The sequence below is a fragment of the Salmo salar genome, chromosome ssa10 (genome assembly GCF_905237065.1).
Source record: "Salmo salar chromosome ssa10, Ssal_v3.1, whole genome shotgun sequence".
NCBI lineage: Eukaryota > Metazoa > Chordata > Actinopteri > Salmoniformes > Salmonidae > Salmo > Salmo salar.
In genome coordinates this window covers 112,272,892-112,290,168 of record NC_059451.1, presented here as the reverse complement: position 1 = coordinate 112,290,168, position 17,277 = coordinate 112,272,892, and the positions used below count along the sequence as shown (strand labels likewise).

Below are 17,277 nucleotides of genomic sequence, written 5' to 3'. Positions count from 1 at the left end.
GCTGGTGTTTGACACTTACAGATGGTGTTGATGGTGCTGCTGCATCTGTAGGAGGTTCCGTACAGGGAAGCCAGGTCAGTGATTGTCTTCATGGCCAGGTCATGCTGTGAGAAGATAATAATATTCATGTAAAAGTACCATGCTGGCGTCACCCATCCCCCGGTGAGGCCACATATGGTGGAGAATGCTGGCAGGGCACTCCCTAGTGGAACAAATGCCACAAGTTGTTACTAGACATGTCAAAGACAACTAGTTGATGGATGCTGGACTCACCAGTTCGCTCTGGTCCTTGCAGGGGGTACTGGTGTAACCGTAGAGGTAGAGGAGCATCTGGGAGTAGGAATGGATGGACATGAAGGCCTTCAGGTTGCCGTGAGACTTTACAAAGTCCACAATGGACTTGACCTCAGACTCAGAGTGAGATTCGGGTCCGCAGTCAGTCTCAGAGCAGGGACTGCCACTGGAGCTGGACTCTACCAAAGACCAGAGAGGAGACAAAATGGTAAAGAAAGATTCGTGCCCAACTAAACATTAACAGTAAAATACTATCTCACCAAGGGCAAGGAGATACCATTTTAATTGACAAAAACTTTAGATTTGGTATCTTATTCAATTTATGACCTCTGAATCTATTGTATTTGATTATAAAGTGTTTTGCAACATTCAAGTGACAAGGAAAAGTTTACCTCCTAGTTCCTGTTGGGGTCAGTTCCAACACAGGAAGAGCCAGGGTTGGGCTTCCTGGTCTTACGCCACATACGGTTCTGTGGAAAATAAACGGTCATCGTGACTCATGGTTTGTTTGGTTTTGTCTAGTGCATAGCTGTGAGCAGCAGTTGATGATGTCAGAGCGAAGTCAAATGACAAAACAGGATACAACACTGAAACACTGTGAAAGCAATATTAGATAGATTATATTTGGTATTAGAGATTCAGATCACGCACACATATGTAATATGTAGTTAGTAATCAAAGAGGATGAGAGTGGCTGTTGTGTTCAACTCCCTAGTCTGATATGTGCCCTTCGACCTTATAAAATAATCACAGAAAAAATAAGAGGTCAATTGAAATGGAGAGATGACATTGTAATCAAAATTTGGGATCAACCTAGAAATGTAAGGGCATTTTATATTGTGATGAGAGACTCACACTATTGTGGGTGTAGTAGTAGCCATCGGGGTTGGTCACAATCTCCAGGAAGATGTCCATCTTGTCCAGGATGGCGGTGAGGGCGGCGTCACGTCCGTAGTCGGTCACAATCTGGATATGGAAACAGAAGGTTAAAGTGATACATATGTGTAGATGAAGAGAGGGGAAAGGTTTAAAACTGTGGTGGAGAAAACACTGATGAACCTTTTTGGCAAACCAGGTGCCGCTAGCCTGAGTTATCCATTCCCTGGAATGGATTCCTGTGTCAAGCCAGATACCAGGTCTGTTGATTCCACCAGTACTGAACTAGAAAAGAGAGAAGAAGTGGGGTGTAAAGAACACCTACTACAATCCTCAAATACTGTAAACTTGATACACATTTAACATACAACCATGTAACATGTAACATGTACCAAAAAATGGGGCCTCGTCCGGGATTAGGAAAAAACGACCTTCACTGACTTTAAATCTATATTTCACTTGTAAAGAGTACTAGTAAAATGACAAGGCCATAGTAGATACAACATGACACTCTCGTCAGGAACGTATCTTGAGCACAATAAGGGTACGTCCCTGGTAACTCTGGCCAATCACGATCTTGCTGACCAGATTTGGGTTCTCAGCCACTAGCATGTCCTGGAAACTATAGATCTGATGAGATAGAGAGAGACAGAGACAGAGACAGAGACAGAGACAGAGAGAGGTTGTTACCGCCAATTTGCGGTTGTTGACAAAAGCTTGTCATGAATCCTTATGTTCTGCTTTTGAATGTTGTATGAACTCCTTATGTAAGGACACTTCAAATAAGGTGTTCCCCAAAATACTGTAGGTTTCAACAACAGAAAACAGTGTCTTGCATTGCTTACAGAATTCTTAGGTAGGTCTTACGATGACAGTATTAAAGATGTCTCACTCAGTGTGAGTTCAGAGTGATCATGTGAAATGGGTCATTTCTCCTTGATACTTGTGTGATGGTGTCACGACACCAACGGATGGTGGCGCCCCTCCTCGGCCGGGCGGAGCTCGGCGGTCGTCATCGCCGGACTACTAGCTGCCATCGATCCCTTTTTGTTTCACTTTCTGTTGGTTAGGTCTAGGTAGGCACGCACCTGTTTTGGGTTAGTCATTAGTAGGGGGGGGGGGTTATTTAGTTTAGCGTAGATTGTCTGTGTTTGTGCGTGATTGTGTTTCCTGTCCGGTTCATGTGCTATAGGAACGTATGTTGGTTTTCTTCTGCCTGTGGTTGATTTAATTGTGTACACCACCGCAGAATAATTTAAGGGCTGCGTCCCTATATATTTTTTGGCGACCACCTCCAGTTTTTTCTTGAATAAAGAAGTGTGGTCAAGAACTCTCTGTCTCCTGCGCCTGACTCTACCTCTCCTGTTTTTCCGAGCCAGCCCGTGACAGATGGGTTGGTACATACAGTTGAAGTGGGAAGTTTACATACTTAGGATGGAGTCATTAAAACTCCTTTTTCAACCACTCCACGAACGTCATATTAACAAACTATAGTTATGGCAAGTCGGTTAAGACATCTACTTTGTGCATGAAACAAGTCATTTTTACAACAATTGTTCACAGACAGATTATTTCACTTATAATTCACTGTATCATAATTCCAGTGGTTCAGAAGTTTACATACAATAAGTTGACTGTGCCTTTCAACAGCTTGGAAAATTGTCATGTCATGGCTTTAGAAGCTTCTGATAGGCTAATTGACATCATTTGAGTTAATTGGAGGTGTACCTGTGGATGTATTTCAAGGCCTACCTTCAAACTCAGTGCCTCTGGGGTTGACATCATGGGAAAATCTAAATAAATCAGCCACGACCTCAGAAAAAAAATTGTAGACCTCCACAAATCTGGTTCATACTTGGGAGCAATTTCCAAATTCCTGAAGGTACCACGTTCATCTTTACAAACAATAGTACGCAAGTATAAACACCATGGGACCACGCAGCCGTCATACTGCTCAGGAAGGAGACGCGTTCTGTCTCCTAGAGATTAACGTACTTTGGTACAAAAAGTGCAAATCAATCCCAAAACAACAGCAAAGGACCTTGTGAAGATGCTGGAGGTAACAGGTACCAAAGTATCTATATCCACAGTAAAACGAGTCCTATATCGACATAACCTGAAAGGCCGCTCCGCAAAGGAAGAAGCCACTGCTCCAAAACCGCCATAAAAAAAGCCAGACTACGGTTTGCAACTACACATGGGGACAAAGATCGTACTTTTTTGAGAAATGTCCTCTGGTCTGATGATCCAAAAATAGAACTGTTTGGCCGTAATGACCATCGTTATGTTTAGAGGAAAAAAGGGGATGCTTGCAAGCCGAAGAACACCATCCCGACCGCAAAGTACGAGGGTGGCAGCATCATGTTGTGGGGGTGCGTTGCTGCAGGAGGGACTGGTGCACTTCACAAAATAGATGTCATCATGAGGGAGGAAAATGATGAGGATATATTGAAGCAACATCTCAAGACATCAGTCAGGAAGTTAAAGCTTGGTCACAAATGGGTCTTCCAAATGGACAATGACCCCAAGCATACTTCCAAAGTTGTGGCAAAATGGCTTAAAGACAACAAAGTCAAGGTATTGGAGTGGCCATCACAAAGCCCTGACCTCAATCCTACAGAAAAGTTGTGGGCAGAACTGAAAAAGTGTGTGTGAGCAAGGAGGCCTACAAACCTGACTCAGTTAAACCAGCTCTGTCAGGAGGAATGAGCCAAAATTCACCCAACTTATTGTGGGAAGCTTGTGGAAGACTACCCGAAACGTTTGACCCAAGTTAAACAATTTAAAGGCAATGCTACCAAATACTAATTGAGTGTATGTAAACTTCTGACCCACTGGGAATGTGATGAAAGCAATAAAAGCTGAAATAAATCTCTCTACTATTATTCTGACATTTCACATTCTTAAAATAAAGTGGTGATCCTAACTGACCTAAACAGGGAATTTTTACTAGGATTAAATGTCAGGAATTGTGAAACTGAGTTTAAATGTATTTGGCTAATGTGTATGTAAACTTCCGACTTCAACTGTACATCAGCAATGTCGTGGTAGTTGGAGTAGTCGTAGTCATTGGTGGTTCTGGGGGCAGGGGCACGTGCACTCAGCATCTGGTCCTGCTCCTCGTCCAACATAACCTGTGGGCAAAATGGGGGTCAAAAGGTCACTACAAGGCTTCATAACACTTTATAATGATTTATAACACTATTATGAAACAATATGTAGTTATCCCATATGACTTATCCAAATCTCTTTAGATCATTGTGAGCACAGATAAAATTGAGATGGTGCACATAATCTTATTCAAACATCTTATTTATTTACTGTAAGTCATGACATGGATATACTATTTCAAGACAAAGTAGACTGAAGTAATCTCCCTGAGCTCAGTCACTTCCTCCTCGATGTCATGTCCTGACCCTAGTATAGTAGACTAGGTCAGGGCGTGACAGGGGGTGTTTTGTGTTTTTCTATGTTTTCTATTTCTATGTTTGTATTCTATGTTTTCTATTTCTATGTTGTTGTTTTTTGTGTTGATCTCCAATTGGAGGCAGCTGGTCCTCGTTGCCTCTGATTGAAGATCATATTTAAGTAGGGGTTTTTCTTCCTGGGGTTTGGTGGGTAGTTGTTTTCCGTTTTGTATGTGTTACCTGACGGAACTGTTGGTGGTCGTTTTGTTGTTTTTGTTAAGTGTTTCATTAATAAAGTAAATATGAGCACTCTACACGCCGCGCCTTGGTCCCCTTTAGACGACCCATGTTACAGAACTACCCACCATGATTGGATCAAGCGGCGTGCCCGGGCAAAAATGGACACCTGTTCACTTCCGGAGTGGATGGAGAGGAGAAACTGGACCTGGGGCCAGGTAATCGATAGATATCGGAGCATACCTGGGAAAAACAAGAGGCAGCCCCCCCCCAAAGTAGTTTGGCTGGGCCAGGGGTGAGGCCTGAGTCAACTACCTGTGCTTTTTGTGGTAAGCATATGCCTGCCTCTCGCACTCTCTCTCCAGTGCGCCTCCATAGGACAGTACATCCTGTGCCTGCTCCTCGTGCTCTCCCTCCAGTGCGCCTCCAGAATCCAGTACGTCCTGTGCCTGTTCTTCGCACTCTCCCTCCAGTGCGCATCCATAACCCAGTACAGCCGGTGCCTGCTTTGAGCACTCGGTCCTCAGTGCGTCTCCCCAGTCTGGTGAGACCGGTTCCTGCTCCACGTACAAAGCCTCCAGTGATAATCGATGGTCCGACGCCTGTAGAGATTATCCATGGCACTAAGCCTCTAGTGATGATCCATGGCCCGGAGCCTGTAGGGATATTCCATGGCACGAAGCCTGAAGAGGTAATCCATGGCCCGGAACCTGAAGAAATAATCCTTGGCAAAAAGCCTGGAGGGATTATAAATGGTCCGGAGCCTGTAGGGATAAACCATGGCACGAAGCCTGTAGGAATAATCCATGGCCCAGCACCTGTAGAGATAATCCATGGTAAGAAGCCTCCAGTGATGATCCTTGGCGCGGAACCTGTAGAGATGATCCATGGCATGGAGCCAGCAGCAACGGTCATTAGTCCGGAACCTATTATGACGCCTCCCAGTCCGGAGCCTTCGGCGGCGGTCTGCAGCCCAGAGCCATTGGCGGCGGCCTGCAGCCCAGAACCTCCGGCGGCGGCCTGCAGCCCAGAACCTCCGGCGGCGGACTGCAGCCCAGAACCTCCGGCGGCGGCCTGCAGCCCAGAACCTCCGGCAATGATCTACAGTCCAGTTCCTTCAGCGACGATCCACGGTCAGGTGGTAATAAAGCAGAAGGATCAGCAGGTGGAGCAGGGAGTACGCCCAGAACCGGAGCCGCCTCCTATGCTGGAGGTTAAGGTTATGTGGACTGCATTTGAGCCGCCATAGACAATTATCACCCTCCCTACCCTCCCTTTTGTTTTGTGGTTTTCTTTTGTTGGTTTGTTGCATTCGGAGTCTGCACCTTTGGGGGGGGGGGGTACTGTCACGTCCTGACCCTAGTAAGATGTCATTTTCTATAGTAGAGTAGGTCAGGGCGTGACAGGGGGTGTTTTGTGTTTTTCTATGTTTTCTATTTCTATGTTTGTGTCCTAGGTTTTCTATTTCTATGTTGTTTTTTGGTTGATCTCCAATTGGAGGTAGCTGGTCCTCGTTGCCTCTGATTGGAGATCATATTTAAGTAGGGGTTTTTATTCCTGGGTTTTTGTGGGTAGTTGTTTTCCATTTTGTCAAGTGTACCTTAAGGAACTGTTGTCGGTCGTTTGTTGTTTTGTTGAAGTGTTTTTCATTAAAGAATAGAATGAGCACTATACACGCTGCGCCTTGGTCTCCTTGTTACACTCGACTCCTACACACCCCATAATTATATTGTGTGTGTCTGAATGATCCTACCTGTAGGTCCATGATCATGACGGAGTACGGGATGTCTTCAGTCTCCAGGAAAGCCTTGACAGTCTGCAGACTGGTGAAGGGAACTCTGATGTCCACAGGAGTGGAGAGGTCAATGGGCTCCATCCACACATCCAGCTGGGAGAGAGGAGGGAGAGGAGAGAGGACGGAGGAGAGAGAGGAGGAAGGAGGAGAGAGGAGGGCGGAAGACACGTTGACATGTTAAGCCAACAAAGCAAGCACTTTGAACAGCTAGTGAAAAGGAAATGCATGGTCAAGTAATTGTTTTTTATTGTTATTTTTACTTTTTTATTTGTTTATTTTTATTATTAACCCATCCATAGCTTTTTTAGTTTTTAAAGCTTTCTTGTTACATATACAGACATTTTATATATTACATTTTACATACTACATAAATGGTACTTTTATATACAGCATTCACCTGACAAAGATATATTTTACATACAGATAGTACATACATACATACATACATACATACACACATAGATATATACACATAAATGTACTGTATATACATAGACACATACTAGTGGCGGTCGGTGCCGTTTAAGATGTTTTTTATGAGCATGGCCTTTTTTCTATTACAGTATATTGGATGACTGTTACTCATATTCCATTCACACAGCTCAATGTAACATCGATAGGTTTAGGCTAGCTACTATATGATACTCAAATTTTTCCCTAAACCCATCATGAGGTTGCTACCACCTAGCCTATGAATGAAAGTTTATAACGTATGTGCACAGGTCGAGAGAAATTAGAGTAATCAAGGTGACAGACATTGACATATTCAATACCACTGTCACGTAAACTCCCTCTCCGGCCTCTAGGTCATCAGGCTGCTGATTATCGTCTCGCGCAGCTGCGCCTCATGACACTCACCTGGACTCCATCACCTCCTTGATTATCTTCCCTATATCTGTCACTCCCCTTGGTTCTTTCCTCAGGTGTTATTGACTCTGTTTCATGTCTGTGAGTTGTTTGTGTTTCGTGTTAATTGGTTTGTTTATTTATTAATTAAAACACTCATTCCCTGTACTTGCTTCCCGACTCTCAGCGCACATCTTTACAACCACCTTGCACAATCTTGCCTGCATCTAGCTGATCTAGGGTGTTATCATTAGTACAACTGTTGCAAACAAGAGTTTCTATTGGACAAATTCAGATATGTTTATCCCCGTTTCGTTCCGTTTGCTTCCGTTTAAGAAACATTTTTCAACAGAATCGGCAGAATGAATACACCCCTGATCACACGCAAACACAGTTCACTTTCATAGCAGCCACATACAAACAGCGTGATCATTTTGATCATTGGATAATTCCTTCTCGCATCTATGTGATCTCCTCCTCTCACCTTTTCCTTTCGTGCACAACACATCAGCTGTCTGTGACCAGGCGAAAAAACCTTTCCAAGCCTAACCTTCATATCATAACCATTAACCGCTACACACAGCCTATATCTTTGTCACCATATTAGCTAACGTCAAGGCAACATAGGTACTAGAACTAACGCGTTAGTAAACCGGCTACAATCATACAGTACAGTGTACAAGCAGTTTAGCAATTACACTGGTGGGCCCTAGTGGCAATAAATTAATAAAACCAAAAGCTTACCTTGAATTGGAAGATTTCCAGTGTTGGATAGCCATAGCCAGCTAGGTAACATAGCATCCCTCAATGTTTGAGCAAGGTGTTTAAGTAGGCTCAACTAGCTAGCTGCATTCGCTAGCTAAGTAACTGAAAGTGAAAAGAATAAGAAATATAGCTTGCTCTCTCTCTGTCTTCCTTCCTTGCTTTTTCTTCATTTTTGAAGAAATACATTTGTTCAAAACTGTTCAACTACTGTCTTTCTCTCTCTTTGAGTCAACTAATCAACAACTTTTTATGCACACAGTGCTAGCTAGCTGGAGCATATGCTTTCAGTACTAGATTCATTCTCCGATCCTCTGATTGGGTGGACAACATGTCAGTTCATGCTGCAAGAACTCTGAGAAGTTGTCATAATTACTGTTTAAGTCTATGGAATGGGGTGAGAACCACAAGGTTATGTATTGAAGTCAATGTATCCAGAGGAGGACGGAAAATAGCTGTCCTCCGGCTACACTATGGTGTTACCCTATAGAGTACTTTTGAGGCTACTGTAGACCTTCATTGCAAAACAGTGTGTTTAATAAATTATTTGGTGACATCAATATATTTAGCATAGTTTTATCTAAAAAGAATAACTTTCACAAAAATGAAATTCACTTAGGAGGATGGTCCTCCCCTTCCTCCTCTGAGGAGCCTCCACTGACATATATGCATACATACATTCATTAGATTTTACTATGGTATACATTATACAGTGAGGGAAAAAAGTATTTGATCCCCTGCTGATTTTGTACGTTTGCCCACTGACAAAGAAATGATCAGTCTATAATTGTAATGGTAGGTTTATTTGAACAGTGAGAGACAGAATAACAACAAAAAAATCCTGAAAAAACCATGTCAAAAATGTTATAAAATGATTTGCATTTTAATGAGGGAAATAAGTATTTGACCCCTCTGCAAAACATGACTTAGTACTTGATGGCAAAACCCTTGTTGGCAATCACAGAGGTCAGACGTCTCTTGTAGTTGGCCACCAGGTTTGCAAACATCTCAGGAGGGATTTTGTCCCACTCCTCTTTGCAGATCTTCTCCAAGTCATTAAGGTTTCGAGGCTGACGTTTGGCAACTCGAACCTTCAGCTCCCTCCACAGATTTTCTATGGGATTAAGGTCTGGAGACTGGCTAGGCCACTCCCTGACCTTAATGTGCTTCTTCTTGAGCCACTCCTTTGTTGCCTTGGCCGTGTGTTTTGGGTCATTGTCATGCTGGAATACCCATCCACGACCCATTTTCAATGCCCTGGCTGAGGGAAGGAGGTTCTCACCCAAGATTTGACGGTACATGGCCCTGTCCATTGTCCCTTTGATGGGGTGAAGTTGTCCTGTCCCCTTAGCAGAAAAACACCCCCAAAGAATAATGTTTCCACCTCCATGTTTGACGGTGGGGATGGTGTTCTTGGGGTCATAGACAGCATTCCTCCTCCTCCAAACACGGCGAGTTGAGTTGATGCCAAAGAGCTCCATTTTTGGTCTCATCTGTCCACAACACTTTCAACCAGTTGTCCTCTGAATCATTCAGATGTTCATTGGCAAACTTCAGACAGGCTGCTGATTATATGTGCTTTCTTGAGCAGGGGGACCTTGCGGGCGCTGCAGGATTTCAGTCCTTCACGGCGTAGTGTGTTACCAATTGTTTTCTTGGTGACTATGGTCCCAGCTGCCTTGAGATCATTGACAAGATCCTCCCGTGTAGTTCTGGGCTGATTCCTCACCGTTCTCATGATCATTGCAACTCCACGAGGTGAGATCTTGCATGGAACCCCAGGCCGAGGGAGATTGACAGTTCTTTTGTGTTTCTTCCATTTGCGAATAATCGCACCAACTGTTGTCACCTTCTCACCAAGCTGCTTGGCAATGGTCTTGTAGCCCATTCCAGCCTTGTGTAGGTCTACAATGTTGTCCCTGACATCCTTGGAGAGCTCTTTGGTCTTGGCCATGGTGGAGAGTTTGGAATCTGATTGATTGATTGCGTCTGTGGACAGTTGTCTTTTATACAGTTAACAGCTGAGATTAGGAGCACTCCCTTTAAGAGTGTGCTCCTAATCTCAGCTCGTTACCTGAATAAAAGACACCTGGGAGCCAGAAATCTTTCTGATTGAGAGGGGGTCAAATTCTTATTTCCCTCATTAAAATGCAAATCAATTTATAAAATTTTTGACATGTGTTTTTCTGGATTTTTGGTTGTTATTCTGTCTCTCACTGTTCAAATAAACCTACCATTGAAATTATAGACTGATCATTTCTTTGTCAGTGGGCAAACGTTGTCACGCTCGTTGTTGGAATGAGACCAAGGTGCAGCGTGGTAGGCGTACATTTTACTTTTATTAAAAATGATACCGGAAAACACAACAAAATACAAAAACGAACGTAACGCTATATGCAGTGCAGAAAGCAACTACACACAAACAACATCCCACAATCACAGGTGGGAAAAAGAGCTACCTAAGTATGATCCCCAATCAGAGACAACGATAAACAGCTGCCTCTGATTGGGAACCATACTAGGCCAACAAAGAAATAGAAACATAGATATGCCCACCCAAGTCACAACCTGACCTAACAAAATAGAGAATAAAAAAGGCTCTCTAAGGTCAGGGCGTGACAAACGTACAAAATCAGCAGGGGATCAAATACTTTTTTCCCTCACTGTATGTAGTGTTTTCAATTATACCATCACCGATCATGAGCTCTTTAATCCCACCCCTCAGCTACTGTCAGACCATCCCACCTGTCACAGACCGTGGACCACCCTTGTTTGGTTTCCATGTGTCATATATTTTTCAAATATGGTGTGATGTTTTATATAGATTTTCAACCTGTAAAAAGTCCAGGTGGCCATTTGATTAATTGTTCAGCAGTCTTATGGCTTGAGGGTAGAAGCTTTTAAGGAGCCTTTTGGACCTAGACTTGGCGCTCCGGTACCGCTTGCCGTACGGTAGCAGAGAGAACAGTCTATGACTTGGGTGACTGGAGTCTTTGACAATTTTTTGGGCCTTCCTCTGACAGCGCCTGGTATATAGGTCCTGGACAGCAGGAAGCTTGACAACAGTGATGTACTGGGCCATACGCACAACCCTCTGTAGCGCCTTGCAGTCAGATGCTGAGCAGTTGCCATACCAGGCGGTGATGCAACCAGTCAGGATGATCTCGATGGTGCAGCTGTAGAAGTTTTTGAGGATCTGGGGACCCATGGCAAATCTTTTCAGTCTCCTGAGGAAGACAAAGTGTTGTCGTGCCCTCTTCACAACTGTCTTGGTGTGTTTCGACCATGATAGTTCATTGGTGATGTGAACACCAAGGAACTTGAAAATCTCGAACCGCTTCACTACAGCCCGTCTGTTAATGGGGGCCTGTTCGGCCCTCTTTCTCCTATAGTCCACGATCAGCTCCTTAGTCTTGCTCACATTGAGGGAGAGGTTGTTGTCCTGGCACCACACTGCCAGGTCTCTGACCTCCCTGTAGGCTGTCTCATCGTTGTTGGTGACCCGCCTACCACTGTTGTGTCGTCAGCAAACTTAATGATGGTGTTGGAGTTGCGCTTGGCTACACAGTCGTGGGTGAACAGGGAGTACAGGGTGGACTAAGCACGCACTCCTGAGGGGACCCAGTGTTGAGGATCAGCGTGGTAGATGTGTTGTTGCCTACCCATACCACCTGGTAATGCGAATTGGAGTGGGTCTAGGGTTTCCGGCACGATGGTGTTGATGTGAGCCAATGCCAGCCTTTCAAAGCACTTCATGGCTACAAACGTGAGTGCTACAGTGCGGTAATCATTTAGGCAGGTTACCTTTGCTTTCTTGGGTACAGGGACTATGGTGGTCTGTTTGAAACATGTAGGTATTACAGACTCGGTCAGGGAGAGGTTGAAAATGTCAGTGAAAACACTTGCCACTTAGTCCGCGCGAGTACACGTTCTGGTAATCTGTCTGGCCCCGCAGCTTTGTGAACGTTGACCTGTTTAAAAGTCTTGCTCACATTGGCTATGGAGAGCGTGATCAAACAGTCGCCCGGAACAGCTGGCGCTCTCATGCATGCTTCAGTGTTGCTCTGCTCGAAGCGAGCATAAAAGGTTTGTGGCACTGGGCAGCTCGCAACTGGTTTTCCATTTGTAGTCCGTAACAGTTTGCAAGCCCTGCCACATCCGACGAGCATCAGAGCCGGTGTAGTAGGATTCAATCTTAGTCCTGTATTGACGCTTTGCCTGTTTGATGATTTGTCTGAGAGCATAGTGGGATTTCTTATAAGAGTCTGGATTAGTTTCCCGCTCCTGCTTTAGCTTTAAGCTCAGTGCGGATGTTGCCTGTAATCGCATAGTATCCACAGATTTTGAGCTAAAGATGAAAACCTTTCCTACTAATACTATTATATTGTTGATTGATTGACTGTGTCTTTCCAAATTGCCCAACATTGCTTTTTGAAGGGTTCATTTGAAATGAATGTTGTGATTTTTTGCCATTCCTGAACCAGTGACCAGAAACAAGCTACATAGGGGCAATATCAGAATATTGGTATCTTCACAGCTAAATCTGCAGAGCTGAGATTGTTGTATGCTCCCCCCCCCACAAACACACACACACACACACACACACATACATACATACATACATACATACATACATACATACATACATACATACATACATACATACATACATACATACATACATACATACATACATACATACATACATACATACATACATACATACATAATTTTGTATATATTGTGCCATGGAATCGGTACATCTAAAATCTCTTCCCAGCTATTTTGCAACCTGTATGGCGCAGCTGTAAACATTTTTGTCCTCAAATGTAACTGGTATATTTGTCTATTTATGCCAATCTTTTTCAGACAATTTTTGTCTTTAATATATGGCAGACAAACCAGTTCCCTACCTTCTCCCTCTTCCACTTGCCTCTTCCATTCTTATGGTAATGCTGCAATCAGTTGGTTGTAACTTTGATTTGAACAAACATTCCCATATATTTTTGCTAGCTGCATATGTAACATAACTTCATAATATTTTTTATCAACCAGAATATTTGAGTTTAACCATAATATTTGTTGTAATATTTGTTATATTTTTTTCTGGAGGATAAAATAAAAATTGTAACCAGCTTTGTATGGCTTGTTTAAGAAAGGGTGATACTTTGAACAAAGTTTCATTTTCAATTAATCTGAAATGAGAAGTTGCAAAAAGGCACATTTTTGAACAAAGGATGAGCCTTTCTTAGGTATCTACTGGAGAACCAGTTTGGGTTAAAGTATAATTTATGTATGTGTGAAGCTTTTAGTGAGAGGTCTAATGCTGTAATATTTAATCCTTTCAGCCCCCCCAAACTCAATTTGTTTGGCTTAGCGTTCCAAATAAAGTGAAATATTTTTTGCTCATATGATTTAAAAACAAATCGTCTGGAGTCGGCAGCACCATAAGTAAGTAAGTAAACTGTGATAGGACCAAAGAGTTAATCAATGTGATTTATCCATAAATAGACAGGTATTTACCTTTCCATGGATGCATCATCTTGTCTATTTTTGCTAACTTTCTATTGAAATTGGTTGTGGTAAGTTTGTTTACATCTTTAGAGATATGAATACCAAGCATGTCTACTTCACCATCAGCCCATTTTATTGGTAAACTACAAGGTACAGTAGTGTAAAAATTGTGTCATTTAACGATCCAATACTTAATATGGTACACGTATCATGATTGGGTTTTAGTCTAGAGAGGCTAGAAAAGTGATCTTCAATGAGACTGTACAGGGATCCAGATTGCGGACTTAAGAAACTTGAGTTATTGGCATACATTGACACTTTTGTTTTTTTCTAACCCCTTGATGTTCTTGTTGGATCTGATTTTAATAGCTAGCATTTCAATGGCCATAACAAATAGATATGGAGACAATGGACAGCCTTGTTTTACTCCTCTTGACAGCTCAATTCTTTCTGAGAAGTAATCATTGTTTACTATTTTACAACTGTGATTGCTATACAGTACATAACTTTAACCTCTCTACGGCTCTCTACGGTCAGGGTGTGACAGTAACCCCCCCCCCAAAAGGTGCGGACTCCGGCCGCAAAACCTGACTCAATTGGGGAGGGTCCGGGTGGGCATCTAACCTCGGTGGCGGCTCCGGTGCGGGACGTAGACCCCGCTCTGCTCGCGGATCCGTCATCCTTGGTGGTGACTCTATTTCGGGGGTTGTCACTGAAAGTTCCGGACCATGGATCATCGCCGGAGGACCCGGACCGTGGATCGTCGCCGAAGCTCCGGACCGCGGGATCATCAATAGTTCGACCAGCTTAATTAGCCAAATCTGTTTTTGTTCCAATAGCATATTTAAAAGGATCCATCTTCCTTGAGGATCTGTTTGCACAATCGGATCAAAATGATTGTTAATTAACATTATCACCCCCTTTGAGTTTCTTTGCCCATGACCATGACAAACATATTATTTATCCCTCCCAGGCCTTGGTCTAGTGAATTAATAGGAATTCATACTGTGTTCATTGCAATGTTTGTCAAACTTCGTATTGAAATGGAAATGCCAATGCAGTAGGCTATAGTGTATTGAATGAGGTGGTGGGGTTATATATATGTGGCTTCAGTGGTGGATATGATGATGATGATGATGATGATGATGATCATTGTCATGCCACAACAGGAGATGTTCCATCTCAGCCAGGTCCTTCAGGAGAGTGAGCTGGACCTCATCCTTCGCAGTGATACGAAGGACCTGGTCACTGCAAAGACAGGAGAACCATTCAGATTTGAACTATGCTTGAGTAATGGTCCGAGAGGGAGGTTGGAGTTGAGAAAGTGAGAAGTTGAGTAGCATAGACTGTGGTGAAACGTCTGCTTAGCAACACAATGACTTACAGTTGGAGTCAACCTTGACCATAAGCTTTGCTTCCTCTCAACAGTTAACATTGAGTAGCCATCTTTAATGATTAATTTGAATTTATTGAAAAGTAATAAAGCCTGACTGTCACACAGATTGAAAAAGCAACTCATGCCTACAGAATCACAGAGGCAAGCAGGACATATGTTTATATTACCCTTCCTATGGTTCAGTTAAGCAATAAGACCCGAAGGGGTGTGGTATATGGCCAATATACCACAGCTAAGGGCTGTTCTTACGCACGACGCATCGCGGAGTGCCTGGACACAACCCTTAGCCATGGTATATTGGCCATATACCACAAAACCCCAAGGTGCCTTATTGATATTATAAACTGGTTACCAACGTAATTAGACCAGTAAAAATAAATGTTGTCATACCCCGTGGTATACCGTCTGATACACCACGGCTTTCATCCAATCAGAATTCAGGGCTCGTACAACCCAGTTTATAACAATCTTTATATAGCAACTACTGGTGATATATCAAACATGACACCAAATAGAATTGGACATATTCCCCAAAATGAGTACCAACCATTGGTGTATCCACTCACCCCTCAAATGTTTCCTTGCCGAGAATGGCCACAAACAGCACAGTCAAGACCAGCAGCCCCTTCATCGTTGCCAATAGAGTAGAGACACACACCTTGGCCACCACCTTTTATGCCATGGTCCTGATCACATGACCTTGCTTAAGGGGACTTGCGTATGATGCCTGCTGCTTTGCTTCCCATGCCAGCCAGGAGATCCTGGGAAATACCAAATGGGTCGTTTCTGTACCTTTCCATTTTGCCAGCATTTTCTTTAGTTTGAGTTTTCTATAAAAATACATGTATTTATGAATAAATCTGAAACAAACATGTAAAGTGGGTATACTAGGCCTACAAGTTAAGGCATTTGACTTATGTGCTCGGTCCAGCTTTACACAAACAATACCTTTTAAGGCTTAATAAAGCCATTATAAACCCTTTCTAAGGACTATATAAATACTTCAGAAAGCATTCATAAGAAAATTCCAATGACATGTTATGAAGGGCGGCAAAAGAACCACATTTGGCAAAGCACCAGATGTAGGCTAATGCATTTGTGTAGCCTGTATTCAGGAAGTTGTGCTACAGTACTGCCTGGTTAGTGTCAGATTCTGCGACACTATAATCAGCAGAGCTAAATTAAAACAGAAAGCGCAGCATAGTGAAATGGAACTGTTTTATGATAGTTAGGCTGCAGCCTGTGTCACAGCCGGCCTTGACCGGGAGACCCATGAGGTGGCGCACAATTGGCCCAGCATCGTCCGGGTTAGGGGAGAATTTGGCTGGTCAGGATTTCATTGTCCCATTGCGCTCTAGCGACTCCTAGTGGTGGGCCGGGCGCATGCAAGCTGACTCTGGTCGCCAGCTGTACGGTGTTTCCTCCGACACATTGGTGCGGCTGGCTTCTGGGTTAAGTGAGCAGTGTATAATGGAGCCGCGACCTTCGCCTCTCCTGAGTCCGTAGGGCAGTTGCAGTGATGGGACAAGACTGTAACAACCAATTGGAAATCACGAAAAAGGGGGAAAGTACCAAAAATAAAAGATGCAGTGGCTGCTTGCTTTCAAAATATCACTTGTCAAATTATTTTTCCTCTTGGCAGATTGAATTGAAAGGTTCTATTTGGTGTCTACTGTAGGAATGCTGTAAGAGGTAGGAACATTCATTGTTTTCTGGGAAGGCAGTTGAATTATTAAGACATCATTTGACAAACTGTTAAATTACATTTAGGCTACGTGTTTGGTTGATATAGGCCCTCTCATTTGAGACTGAAACAGTATGCACTACCAGATCTCTCTGCCCTCCCTCCTCTGTGCATGTTCTAAAAAGGGTAACTGTAGTCTATTTTATGCAATCGAGCTGATAACAAGAATGACAGATTAAAGATACTGTACATGTTGGTTTTTCCATATCTAGAAGTAAATCATTAACTTACAGACAGGCACACCCACAATACATTTGTCTAAAAGACAGCAATACATTTATCAAGTAGCACTGCTCACAAAATCCTGTTAGAATGCATTTGAACCTTGACCTTATTTTGTCAAACAATATTTTGTTTTGTAGTTATTTTTTCTCTCTCACATGCAAGATTATTCTGCATACCAACT

General features: G+C 43.2%; 1 protein-coding gene across 2 annotated transcripts; it reads right to left on the bottom strand.

The window, feature by feature from the left end:
• Positions 1 to 19: 19 nt before the first annotated feature.
• LOC106561560 (carboxypeptidase A1) lies at positions 20 to 15,796 on the bottom strand. 2 transcript variants are annotated; one of them, XM_045688445.1, is made up of 9 exons: positions 15,694 to 15,796; positions 14,356 to 14,979; positions 6,568 to 6,702; positions 4,203 to 4,304; positions 1,354 to 1,455; positions 1,150 to 1,260; positions 687 to 764; positions 274 to 473; positions 20 to 104 (listed from the first exon to the last, which is right to left on the bottom strand). In XM_045688445.1, the coding sequence occupies exons 3-7, from the start codon at positions 6,688 to 6,690 to the stop codon at positions 690 to 692; spliced, it is 513 nt and encodes a 170-aa protein (XP_045544401.1). In that variant the 5' UTR covers positions 6,691 to 6,702; positions 14,356 to 14,979; positions 15,694 to 15,796; the 3' UTR covers positions 20 to 104; positions 274 to 473; positions 687 to 689. The 2 variants fall into 2 exon arrangements, 1 of the variants encoding a protein (XP_045544401.1); XR_006757094.1 differs by lacking the exons at positions 20 to 104; positions 274 to 473; positions 4,203 to 4,304; positions 6,568 to 6,702 and having other exon boundaries at positions 1,354 to 1,800.
• Positions 15,797 to 17,277: the final 1,481 nt, after the last annotated feature.

Excerpts from the sequence above, each read along its gene's own strand:
- LOC106561560 (XM_045688445.1), bottom strand. The coding sequence starts at position 6,690 with ATGGAGCCCATTGACCTCTCCACTCCTGTGGACATCAGAGTTCCCTTC. Across the intron at positions 4,305-6,567 it reads TCATGATCATGGACCTACAG|GTTATGTTGGACGAGGAGCA; the intron begins GTAGGATCATTC and ends TTTTGCCCACAG. Across the intron at positions 1,456-4,202 it reads ACTACCACGACATTGCTGAT|TTCAGTACTGGTGGAATCAA; the intron begins GTACAGTTGAAG and ends TCTCTTTTCTAG.